The sequence below is a fragment of the Ursus arctos genome, unplaced genomic scaffold (genome assembly GCF_023065955.2).
Source record: "Ursus arctos isolate Adak ecotype North America unplaced genomic scaffold, UrsArc2.0 scaffold_12, whole genome shotgun sequence".
NCBI lineage: Eukaryota > Metazoa > Chordata > Mammalia > Carnivora > Ursidae > Ursus > Ursus arctos.
The window spans coordinates 1,556,730-1,570,060 of record NW_026622786.1 but is presented as its reverse complement, the minus strand read 5'-3'; the positions used below and the strand labels follow the sequence as shown (position 1 = coordinate 1,570,060).

The 13,331-nt window shown below is 43.8% G+C and overlaps 1 protein-coding gene across 2 annotated transcripts in view; it reads right to left on the bottom strand.

Moving 5' to 3' along the window:
- The window catches only part of THEM4 (thioesterase superfamily member 4), a 44,596-nt gene that overhangs the window by 22,523 nt on the left and 8,742 nt on the right, over positions 1–13,331 (bottom strand). For both annotated transcript variants that reach the window (XR_007190378.2, XM_048220597.2), the window contains exons 3-4: positions 799–958; positions 96–206 (exon numbers count right to left, since the gene is read on the bottom strand). Coding sequence is in view for 1 of the 2 variants with exons in the window: in XM_048220597.2 (XP_048076554.1) it covers positions 96–206; positions 799–958 (271 nt within the window). In the remaining variant the exon portion in view is untranslated. The remainder of the gene's footprint in view (positions 1–95; positions 207–798; positions 959–13,331) is intronic.

The window sequence follows — 13,331 nt, the reverse complement described above, 5'->3', positions numbered from 1 at the left end:
TTCCTTTGTCATTCGCACACGAATCTTTGTCTCGGTCTGCTGCTGGGGAGCTTGATCCATGACACCTAAGCAGCAGAGAATACCCAGGAATTTACCTTCTAAAATTGATGTTGAGGTTGGCAGTCATGGCAACTCCCCCAGCTCTAAGTGCACACGCACCAAGAGTAGAATCCATCATGGTTGCAATGGCACCTCCGTGAAGGAATCTGGTTACAACAGAGAAAGAAAAATGTTTTCAGAAGGTCTAAAAACAGAGCCCCTGGAGAGAAATTATCTAAGCACATCTCCATGTAATTTACTTATGAAAGGTCCACTTGGTCCATATTCAGTGAACTCAAATAATATCCATGTCCCCGGCTTTATTATATTCATAGCATAATAGTAGTATTGATAACATACCAGAACTTAATGGTAATCTGATCCGAAAAAAACAGAAAACTAAAAAATAATTTAAGAAATCTATATGTTCTTATTTAACTGTATATATCATTGTTTAAAAATGTAGGAAATGCAGATAAACAGAAAGAAAAATAAATTAAAAATTGGAAGGCCTATAATCCCACCATCCAGTGACAAATCACTGTCAACATGTTAATGGTACTCTCTCAAATTATACCCCGTTGCCCTGTCCCATGCTTTTGTGATTTAATATTTATAAACATTTCTCCATGTCAATAAATAGGATCTACATGCCCCTTCAGTGCCTTTATTGTAGTCTAGGGATATGTATGGATACTATAAGCTAGCAACCTTTCAGGTCAACATTTCTACTGATCAGTGGGATGCTATCATTCTTACCCAGATGCTCCTTGCAGGTAAGGACCTCCTTGAAATATGCAAACTGTCCTGTTTTCAACATGATTATGGAACATAGTGTATTCAAACCCCCGACCTTCCTCAAGGCTTCTGGGAAAGAGCTGGGCCTGTGGCATGTCAGCTCCTTTTACAGGCTTTGCATCTGTAGGGAAGTGAGGGGGATGGGCACATGAGAAAACAGGCACGAGAACGAGGCCCTGAGAGAGCTGAGCATCTGTGCCTTGCGGGAACCACACGTTAAGGGACGACGGGGGGCAGAGCAAACGGATGAAATCAAAACCAAGTACTTACATGGCAATCAGGAAATATAGCACATAAATGCCGAGGGCGCACGGAACGGAACAGTAGGTAAGGTACAGACAGAGCCTTCCTGGAACAAGTACAGCTTAAATGGGACTTAAAGAAAATGGAGAGCGTAGCAGTAGGGAGGTTTTCTTGGCAGAAGTGAGTTTAGCCTCAGCAGAAGAAAAGTTACCATACTGAATCAAAATCAGGTCCAGTTCAGTCCAGTATTCTGTGTGACTAGGACTCTAAGGCCCCAAACTCAGGGTTAGAAGCATTAAGGTTTGTGAAATTAGTGTGTTGTAATCAGACTTTAAAAGAAACAGAATGCTTCACATATACCCTGGGCAACAGCTAGTACACTTGTTTAGATAGGCTTTTGCAGTTAGTGGCTTGTGAGTCAAAATGCAGGTCACTTCAAAGCCAAGACTGAAAGCTACTGTTCTTTTTTTTTTTTTTTTTTTAAGATTTTATTTATTTATTTGACAGAGAGAGAGAGAGACAGCCAGCGAGAGAGGGAACACAGGCAGGGGGAGTGGGAGAGGAAGAAGCAGGCTCCCAGCAGAGGAGCCTGATGTGGGGCTCGATCCCAGGACCCCAGGGTCACGCCCTGAGCCGAAGGCAGACACTTAACGACTGAGCCACCCAGGCGCCCCAAAAGTAGTTTTATTTTTATTTCATCCATTCTTTCAACAAACGCTGAAGTACCTACATGAAGAACCGGAGGCAAGGAAAGGTAAAGTAACTTGCCCAAGATCACACAGCTTTAAATCGTGGAACCGAACTGGAACACACACACTAGACTTCAACATTAAAGTAGGAAGCCGTCAGCTTTTGGATGGTGTCCAAAGCCACGTGACTGAATGGGATTATCAACAAAGGAGAGAGAAGAAAGGAGTCCCGAGGGCTGAGATGTGGGGCACCCTAACATTAAGAGTTTGAGGACAATGAGGAACCAGCAAAAGACATAGACAGGTAAGGACCAGTGAAGTAGGGGAGTGTGCTGTCTTCCAAGCCAAATTCAAGGGGAAAGCAGACACTGGCTGTGCCAAAAGCTGAGAGGTCATTGGTTAGCATCATGAAGGTCACTGTGCCCTTGATAAGAGTAGCTTCAATGGAGAAATAAGATTCTGACTGGAGTGGGTTCAAGAGCGACTGGGGAGAGAAAGTGGAAGAGAGTTGTGGCCTGTGTCCGCACTGATGAGAAAGACCCAGCACAGCCGGAGGTCTTTAAGTAGGCCAAAGGGGAGGGAACGCAGTGCACAGAGACAAGGCTTGGCTCCCCGAAGAGGGCGGGCAGTTCATTGGTAACAGGAAAAAGCAAAACACCAGGCACGGATGCAGGGAGTGGATAAATGAGGCAGTGGGAGCTCGGACGTTTTGTTCTGATTGCTTCTATTTTCTCTTAGGGGAACAGGAGCCAAGATCAACTGAAAGCAAGGCTTGAGAAGGTGGGATACAGCCATCTAGAAGAGCAGGAGTGTGCATAAACAGGAAAATGAAAAATGCCTGTCAGGCAACATTAAGGGCCTACTTGAGGTCATTTTGTAAAAAACCGTAATAATCCCGGGGCACCTGGTTGGCTTAATCGGTTAAGGTCTGCCTTTCAGCTCAGGTCATGATCTCAGGGTCCTGGGATCGAGTTCCCCCACATCAGGCTCCCTGTGGGAGCCTGCTTCTCCCTCTTTCTTGGCCCCTCCTCACCGGCCACTTGTGCTCTCTTTCTCTCTCTCACAAATAAATAAAATCTTAAGAAAAAACAAACAAACAAACAAAAAAACCCATCACAATCCCCAAACTATCCTAAGGACAAGTTTGGATGACTAAAAGATAATGAGTCAATTAGGAAATATCTGTATAGGCTCCAGGAGGTCAGGGACCCTATCTGTGTACTCTGGCCTGGTCTAGTACTTAGGGCAGCACAGATGCTCAGCAGTTACTTACTGAAGGAATAAAGACTAGATTTGCAAATAAGAAGCCAAAAAGGTCTTTATAGGCTGACTCTAAACGTGAAGAACATATTAGGTATATGCATAAACTTCTTAGGTTCACCAAGTTGGCCACGTGGGTGCAGAAGAGGGGAGACCAACCGTTCACACGAAAGACACAGGGTGTTAGTTGACTTTTAGCGGGAAGTGCGACATGGCTACCCACCTAGCGCTAATGTCTTCTTCCACACTGAAAGGACAGAACTGGTTTCAAGCTTAGTTCTGGGAAGCACACACTAAGAAGAATTCTGAGAAGCTGGAATATGTCCTGGAAAAAGCAATGAGGCTTGTACAGGAGACTGAAATAACCTCCAGGAGAAATATCTGAAAAAACAGAGGAGAGAAGCCTGGCAACAAGAACTATCAGGCACAGGAGGGAGATGCTATGTATCGAACTCCTACACGGAAAAGGACGTGAAAGGTGCTTATTGTGTGTGTTCCTAGGTGGTAGACCTCAACAAATGGGTGAAAAGCACAAGAGTGACTGTAGCTCAATGCAGTCTAAGGAAGAAATCACTAATAATTAGAGCTGTCCAAAGTGGGAAAAGCCCCTTTGTCCCAAGCACCCTATGACTGACTGGAGGGGTTCAAGTGAGGTCTGGATGAACAGTCATAAGGGCTAACATGGAAAGCGAGAAGACAGAGAAAAAGTTAGACTATAGTAGCGGGTCCCAACCTTCCTTCCATTCCAGAACAAGGGAGCCCACTGTCCTCTCCAACAGCAGTGGCTTAATGAGAGTGCTGGGTTGTGAGCTCCACAAGGGTGGGCATCCCAGTTGCTCTCTTCACTGCTATACCCCAGGGCCTAGCATAGTGTCTGACACACAGCAGATGCTCGGTAAATATCTGTGTGAGGAGGAAAGCTAGCAATCTCAAGAGAGGAAGGAGGAAGCAGTAATGATTTCTAAGAACCCTCCCTAAATGACTACATCCGTATATCCCAGACTAAATAACCTTCCAGGTCCCAACTCTCAGATTCTATTTTATCCTGGTTTGATTTAGCTAATTAACATATTTATATCAATAACTCTCCACATTTGTAACTCTTTAAACTAGTGGTTCCTGACATTTTTAGGTCATGGATTCCTTTGGGGATCTTAGAGAAAGACACCAACTGGTCCAACTGGTCCCTAAAAAAATGGACATTCCTTAGGGAAGGGAGACCATTACTTTGAGTGTTTATCGGAAAGACTGACCTACTTCTTACATTCTCAGAAAGGCAGGTATTGCAAGTTTTCGTTTTTGTTTTAAATGCAGAAGTCTAATTTAAGAGACTAATTGGGCAATAGAGCATCACCTGAAATGGCAGATAAAGGTGGATGTTATTACCTCCACTTAAAGGGAGATAAAACCAAAGATGAGTTCAGTAAGAGTGGCTTTTCCAATGTGAAGATAAACCCAGGAGTTGTTGTTGTTGTTTTTTAAAGGCCTCTGTTCTACTTGATCCTTGCTCCTCCCATGGGGACTTCTCAATTGACTGAAACCCCCTTCTTGAACCCCTGCCGACTACATGCCCCACCAGCTCTGTCCACCTCCTCGTTTCCATGATTTAGCGAAGGATAATTTGGAACTTAACTGGCTTCTTTGGGAAACTTAAGATCTCCCTAGATTGGATCCTCTGGGACCTCTTCCTTCCTACTGCTTCTGTCCTTCCCACTGTCACCTTCATCCCCCATTCAGTTCCCTGAATCCTTGCTACGTCCCCCACATCAAACTCCTACCTCGTCCGAACCTTCTCCACCCTGCCAGATTTTCCCTTCCCTTCAGCCCCTCAGCCCCCTAGAGCCGCTTGAGCTTCAGGCTGCTTCCCTCTACTGGGGGTCTCCAGGGACCCAGAGACCCCAAGCAACTCTCTGAGGCTGCAAAGAAAAAAAGAGCTATTTGGGGCAAATGAAAAACTCTTAAAAGTGTTCTACACAAATACTCATAGGAAGCTTTAGCTGAGTGGGTTGGCCCTAACTTATTCCATCTGCCTGAAACACAACTTGGATTCAATGGTTCTTTTATGAGCTACTGAGTAGAAGATTTCTGTTAGCATTTGTCCGTATGTTTATGTAGGTCTATACACGGACGTTCTAGATGTGTGATATTTTTCTACCTCTGGTGGCACTGCCAAAATTACTCTGTAACAAGAGCTCTACTTAATTGGCTTTAAAAAAGAAAAGTGCTGGGGCGCCTGGGTGGCACAGCGGTTAAGCGTCTGCCTTCGGCTCAGGGCGTGATCCTGGCGTTGTGGGATCGAGCTCCACATCAGGCTCCTCCGCTATGAGCCTGCTTCTTCCTCTCCCACTCCCCCTACTTGTGTTCCCTCTCTCGCTGGCTGTCTCTATCTCTGTCGAATAAATAAATAAAATCTTTAAAAAAAAAAAATAAATAAAAAAGAAAAGTGCTTATATAAATTAAGTATTCCTCAAACTCAGAAATAAAGAGACTAACCCAAATGTTTTTCGAATTCACATGACTTGGGTAATCTTTGGTTAATAGAAATACTGTTGGTTTACTAAAACGACAAGCACTAACCCAGAAAAACAGACACACTTTCAGAGTTGTCAGCACTAAATGCAGACATACAACTTTTTCTACTGGTTTACTTGTCAAATGAGCTCATGTTATCGGTTATAAAAATTTGTTAGCAAGAAAAATAAGATGAAACTCTCATGAGTAAACATTGCTAAGAACAAATGGATGTAAGCTAAACGTTTATAAATGAACAATAATTAGATTTTATGTCTACCTAAAAATAGTTTCTTAAATCTCTTTGGTAACTTACATTCTTTGAATTTTGCTAAGTGATGGATATTCATTAATTATCTAGATCATTTCCAAATAAGATAAAATACTGAAACATTAATTGCTAAATATTAAGCCTAAGTTTACCTGCTTGTGGCCTCTTATTACAGAGGAGCTAAACATATTTGGGTCTGTTAGTGGACGTGTCTTGTGCCACACTGAAAAACTGTACTATGAGGTGTATGCTTCTAGAAATTATAAAAATGTCTTCACAAACTTGCCAATCTTCACAACGCTGGCATGACACAGTTCCTAATTGCTTACTTCTTCATTTTCACTGAAGTATCTATGGGTTAAGAATTCGAATATGTCATTAAACATACTAGAAGTAATAAGGGAAACAACTCTATGCAAGACAAGTAGGATGTAGTTTTAGTAAGAAAATGTATGAGGTATGGAAATGTATTTTTGTTAAGAAAAAAAAGTAAATTTGTCCTAAAGTAGTTGTTTCAGAATGAAAAGGGGAGAATAAAGGACAAACTATGTAAGGAGAATCTCACTTTGTGTGGTCAAGGGGGCTAGAACTGAATGAAATTATTGAGGGTTTTTTTTTAAGATTTAATTTTTAAGCAATCTCTACACCGAACGTGGGGCTCTAACTCACACCCCTGAGATCAAGAGTCGCATGCTCTACCAACTGAGCCCGCCAGGTGCCCCTATTATAAATGATTTTTTAACTAAGTTTTAACAGAATGCCTGTACAAAGTTAAAATTTAACCACCTTTCATCTATTAGGAGGACACAGTTCTAAGACTATTAGTCTGCTCTTGATAAGAGATTGTGGATTTTTTTTTTTTAACCTTCTAAGCAGTCTGCCTAGAAAGCAAAGACTTTGTATCTTACCAACATCATTTCCTGTGCTCTGTGTTGTCTTTGCAGGTCTTAGATTACTTAAGAAACGAAGTCTTCTCTATTCACAGATCTAAGTGGTTTTTTTTATGTTTTAACAATTAAGTACTCTTCTGGTTTGCCTCCAACATCTTTTAACCATCACTTTGTTTAAAGGAATAACTGCTGTTTCACAGTGATCTATTTAAGAAGGTGTTCTAAATATTTGATACTTGACAAACTTCCCCTATCCAAAGTCTAAGTCAAGTCTTTTTGAATTCAGACTAATAACTTCAGGATTTCCCAGCATGTTCCCTGGAACATCTTTTAAAGGAGAGATAACGAACTATTTAAATTGTGTGAAATTCCTAGAGGTCTGCTAGGTCCTGGTATAGTATCAGTCAGAATTCTAGTTAGCTTAAAATCTGTGCCACAGAAATAACCGCATTTCCTTGTCATCTGCGTTAGAATGAACTCTCACCAGATCTTTAACCACGGCCATTTTTAAGTCTTTTTGCCATTTACAGTTTTACTGATGATTTTACAAAAGTGCTTTGTCTTCTGAGATTCAAGAGAAGGACTCTGATAAGCACAGGATAACTTCAAGATCATACCACTGAACTGGGTAAGAATTTCCATGACTTTAGTGGAAAACAATTCACAAAACCGCCAAGATCAAGCAGAACAAGAATCAGTTACACGGGACAAAATGAACTGATGAAGATAAACAGAACTGAAACATTTATCTTTCTCCTTAACCTGATCTCATCAGAATTCAGAAATGCTTATTGAGTATTTTTATTTTCATAGTAATATATTTGCAAATAATCTGTTCATTATAACAGACACAGATATGACCCAACAGCCTCAAGGAACTAGGCCTGACTTTATGCGACCAGTAAAGCCCCTTCAGAAAACTGCCTGGTATCTTGCTTACTGGGTTCCTGGCATTATAGTGGGTAAAGATGGTCACTTACTGGCAGCCTGAGGAAGTTCAGAATATTTTGGGGGCCCTGAGAAGAGAGGAATCCACTCAAATTCATAGGTATTGCAGGCGAGGACGGTCAGTCCTTGGCTTGGCTTCTGGCCTTGAGTGGCTTTTGAAAGTCCAATCTGAGGGGCACCTGGGTGGCTCAGCTGGTTGGGCGTCTGCCTTTGGCTCAGGTCATGATCCCACGGTTCTGGGATCGACCCCTGCATCGGGCTCCCTGCTCACCAGGGAGTCTGCTTCTCCCTCTCCATGTGTGTGTGCACTTTCTCTCTCAAATAAAATCTAAAAAAAAAGAAAAAAAGCAAACCCAAGGGGCACCTGGGTGGTTCAGCTGGTGAAATGTCTGCCTTCAGCTCAGGTCATGACCCCAGGGTCCTAGGATCCAGCCCCCTGCTCGGTCGGGAGTCTGCTTCTCCCTCTCCCACTCCCCCTGCTTGTGCTCTCACTCTCTCTGTCAAATAAATAAATAAAATCTTAAAAAAAAATAAATAAAAAAGAAAAACCCAGAAAACCCATGTGGCCAATCACTATTCTTGTGGTACTTATATAAATAATCAGGCCCTATTTAATGAAACTAGAGTTATTTTGCAAACAAATTAGTCTTCCTGTGATTATCTCTGATACAAATGGATGACTGGAGGGAGAAAAAGTATGTTTCAAGAGCACACCTTTGTGGGTATCAGATCCCAGCGCTGTTTGCTACCTTTGAAGTTGTTCTCTATCTGCAAACTGACCCGGACCCTACATTCCTCTAGTTTCCTCAAGTATCTGACTATGACTCTGCAAACTAACATTTCCAATTTTCTCCCACCCTTCTGACCTGGAATCACTAAGAACTAAACTGCTTTTGCTGAAGCCCTGCAAACTGAGCTGGACAACTTGACAGAAATTTCATAGAAATCACCACAAGAGCTCACGTGTGGACTGTCTTGCCTGTTGCAGTTAGGCTCTCAGACGGTTCACACCTGATGACATCACCAGACAGTCAAACTGCAAACCAGGAAAATGAATGAGACTGCTCCAGGAGGCCTCTCAACTACCTCTGTTTTGACCTCAAGCTTTCTAGTTAAGTTCTTCCAGCTCAACTCTTAACTCAGGCAAAAGTCCTCCAGGCAAAGTATCCTGCCTAGGGGACCAAAACTACCCCCCTCAAGCAATAAGGACCCCTAGACCAGCAAGAGCCCGACCTGCGATGATCCCAAGCTAATCCTCAGCCTGACCGCTACATAACTGAGCAAGCAGGGAATGGAGGCTCAGGCGGGAAGCTGACTTAAGTAAAGCCATTTTGGTTTTTAGATTGACTCTTAAGTCAGCAGGTCACAAAGAGTCATTAAGACCCCACTCCCTCTGGCTATAAAAGCCACATCGGGTGGACATTCTTGACATTGTTCTGTAGGACTGTTGTGCTGACAATACTGACCTTAACTTTGGCCCTTCGTCTTGTTCACGTTTGCTCAGTAACCTCTCTTGGGGCTACACGTCCCAGGTCCCTTGGAGACTAACGTATATACCTTAGAAACGCCTGCCAAGGCCAGGGTGTGGGGGGGGGGCTTATTGTGGCCTCCCACAGATCTGTTAGAGGTAACAGTTTCGCCCCTTCCTGAAGCACAGGTGGTGCTACAAGACCTTATTAAAGGTCGGCTGTCAAATAAGGTGCATGCAAGCCCTCTGAGGTGTGTGCAAACCTTCTGATCTCACTACAGTGGCCTCCTGTGTGTTCCCCACCCTAGAAAACCTGCAGACGAAGGTCTGGATTTCATGGAGAGTAACTAAGCACCTGCTGGGAACTGTCCTCCACCTGAATCCCTCTGTCAGTAAGTTACCCGAGTACATCTCTGTGTAAACCGTATGCAGTGGCCTGCTTTGTTTCCTGGTTTCAAAGTGCCTTCTTAGCTTGGAGTACTTTACTGTCCATCCTTCACCGTCTAACCTGCTCCCTCCCTGTAGGTAATGCCACAACTCCAGGCAGGACACTGGGAAAACAAACTGCCCCATTGGAGTGATACACCCAAGTTAAAGAGTAAGCTCCTCCCTATAGGTTAGCTCATTTTTAAAAACCTATAAAACCCTTTACTAGAAGCAAAGGGGGATAACTCTTCCTCACCCAGGAGGAGAGACCATTACTTCGTGAAGCAGCTCCTGATGTGGGAAATAAAGGCAAAAGAAAAAATTAAACTTCATACTGCCTACAAGTCCTTGAAACAGGCAGAGTGACACATTCCTCTAGGAACTCAGCTACCTTTATGTTAATACTTTGTAAGGGCAAAAAGCAATCTTCGCCCAACCCCCAGGATCCTGTGAGTCTAACACATAAAAATTCCTTCGGAAACTTCGTTGTCTCTACTCCCCACCCCAAGATACAGGTTAGCAATTATCCTCTAAGCATATGTCCCACTGAACTACGTCTGAAGGGTCTCATGACTAAGGTTTTGTTAGACAGTAATAAGTGACATTTTCCCAATAGGAGCTAGCCCCCTCAAGGTCCTGGAGACCTTGCTTCTAAAATTCCTTAGAGACTCAGGATATCCCTAACGCCCTCCCAACTAGAAAGTATATAATGGGCCATTCCTCGTGACCCCGGTGCAGCTCTTTCTGCCCATGGGTCCTGTTGCGGTGCTTTAATAAAACCACCTTTTTGCACCAAAGATGTCAAGAATTCCTGGGCCGCTGGCTCCGAACTCCAACACTTCCACTTCATCTGGCGCCTGAACGTGTGGCTAGTCTTCTCATCTGGACTCTGAGCCGTGGTACAAACTTGGTGAGTACTTTTTCTCTTCCTTTCCTTTCCATTCAGGGGCTTTACATGGAGTATGGTCTTACTGGAACACTTTCAGGACGACTGCTCAGGCTTCAATCCTCTAGCCTGGGGCTGTTCTACAGGGAGGAGAAAGCCAGCCTTTGGCTGGAAGTTAGTTCCCTGGATGGAACAGTAATAATGATGTGGGAAACAAACGCAGAAGAAAAATTTATTAAATTTCCTTACTACCTACATAGAGCCCATTGACAAGTCCTTGACAGGCAGAGTGACACTCCTCTAGGGACTCAACTGCCTCGATGTTAATACTTTGCTAAGAGCAAAAGGCAATCCTAGCCCAAAACCGGCCCCCCCAACTCCGGATCCTGTAAGTCTACTTTAACATACAAAAATTCCTTTGGAAATTTCCTTTGTCTCTAAACCCCCCAAGCATATGGCCCACCTATATATATCTGAAGGGTCCATGATGAAGGTTTCATCGGACGGTAACAAATGACCTTTTCCCAATAGCAGCTAGCCCCCCTCAAGGTCCTGGAAACCTTGCTTCCAAAATTCCTTAGAGACCTAGGCTATCCCTAACTCCCTCCCAACTTGAAAGTATATAATGGGCCACTACTCATGACCCCCGATCCCCGTGCAGCTCTTTTGGCCCACAGATCCTGTCCCCGTGCCGTAATAAAACTTCCTTTTTGCACCAAAGATGTTGCAAGAATTCTTTCTTCGCCGTCAGCTTCAAACCCTAATGTTCTTTCCTGTATCAGTAAGACCCAGAAACTTGATGCCCTCCCTTTATTCCTGTCCTCATACCAAGTTGTCTTTTTTGGGCATAGGACAGCCACTTCAGTTCCTAGCACAGCTGCCAATTCTAAGACTCCCATGTGAGGATTCCTGCGCATTGGTTTCACGTGATGTTCTCCACATCTCTGGTCTAGTGACCCCTGGCCACAAGACTTCCACTTGGAACCGGCTGAAACCAGTACCCAGCTAAACTGAAGCCCAACTGGAACCATCTCACAGAGAAGGTGGCTGTAAAGTCTACATGTGCTGGAATGTCGCTTAGACAATGATGGATTTCTATCTCTACTGTCTTCTGTCAATGTTTTCCACTTACAACTACAGAATTGGCTAATTTCCTCCTATAAAAACTTTCCTAATATTTTCCATGGGTTAAAAATGGTGGGTTCTTCATGCAAGGCAAGGTATGGTATCTCTGTCCCCACGCTGGCATCATCTTGCAGTCTAGAATGTGATGGGGAAGCTGGGGGCTGCGACCATCCCTCCTACAGGGTCTTTATCGGCAGGGCGGTGATCACAGTGACGTCATTCAAGGGGCACTTTGGGTCGCTTTGACACCAGGAACCTCTGACAAGCACGATGACTGTCTGTACACGAGCTACTGTGGCAATTTCTCTGAAGTTTACCTCAAGTTGTCTAGCTTAGGCAAACAACAAACATTCAAAGACAATGAAAACTAGAATTTAACATCTACAAAGGTGGACTACTGAAACATAATTTTCTCTCTATAATCACCTTCATTTCCAGAAACAGCCAAATTAAGACTAATTTGTAAAACAAGTCACAGTCTTGCCTTCCTTTTGCTTTGTTTCCCACATCAGTGTCACTTAGGCCAAGTCACCAAACTGGGGTTTATTTATTTATCTTTTTAAGATTTTATTTATTTGACAGAGCGAGAGACCACAAGCAGGGGGAACAGGAGAGGGAGAGGGAGAAGCAGGCTCCCCGCTGAGCAGGGAGCCTGACACGGGGCTCCATCCCAGGCCCCCGGGATCACGACCTGAGTGGAAGGCAGATGCTCAACCATCTGAGCCCCCAGGCCCCTGAAACCGGGATTTAGTATCTACCCTAACTGCAGTGTCAGCCTTCCCCAGAGACGTTTCAACTGAGTCGGTCGAAAATGTCTTGGTCATGACTATGAGGTAATCTGTACCCAGGCCTTCTCTGTGCCAAAAGCAAATGAGGTCACCTGCATTGATAAGACCCCCTGCCCTTTCCCCCAAGTGATAGTGACCTTGCCTGGAATCCTTTCTTTTCTTTTGCTATCAACTCCTTGCCCCACCCTATTACTTACAAAAACCTTCTATTTTGTACAACTCTTGGGAGTCCCTCTCTACTTGCCAGATGGATGCTGCCCTATTCAGGAATCATTTAATAAAGCCAATTAGATCTTCAAATTTGCTCGGCTGAATTTTGTTTTTTGGCAGGGCCCTCACTCCATCTGAGTTGCTTTGAGCCCAATATCTACAAATCTTCCTGACTGTCCTCTGGACTCAAAAACAGAGTTTATGGTTTGTTCCAACTATTAACCTTTGTTTTTCTTTTGTTTCCACAAAAAAATGCCTCTTATTAAATAGGTGACTGCTCACGCCATATAGAGCCCGTCTGCAATACCACCTCCTGATATGAGACACAACTGTTTAACTGACATATTCTCAGGTAACAGACTGGTTCAAAGCCACAAAACTTCTTGGGGAAGCTTCAAAGGTGGGAATGAAGGAGAGCAGGACATGCCGACCTAAAATATGGCTCTTTGACATCAAGATTACTTCGAGGGACAGCAGATATGGGAACCTCTGAAAACAGAGCAAAAGTTAACCTTTTGCGTGGAAAATTTACACTTATAAAGGAAATCTCCATTTGTAAGGGTGTCTCCCCCTCTGTTATAGAGACAGCAGGAGGAGCGCTCTCAACTGAACAGAATCTTACCAATGGAGAAAGCACCAAGTCAATTCTGCCTAACAAACACTACCCTGTTTACGGTGCTTTTCCTGGTAACCTCCCCACAACTCAACTGCCCCCTTCCCCCATGTCCTGCTTCAGTCTTCAGCTGAAGATGCTGTTTAACCTGGTGACTAAGGCCACC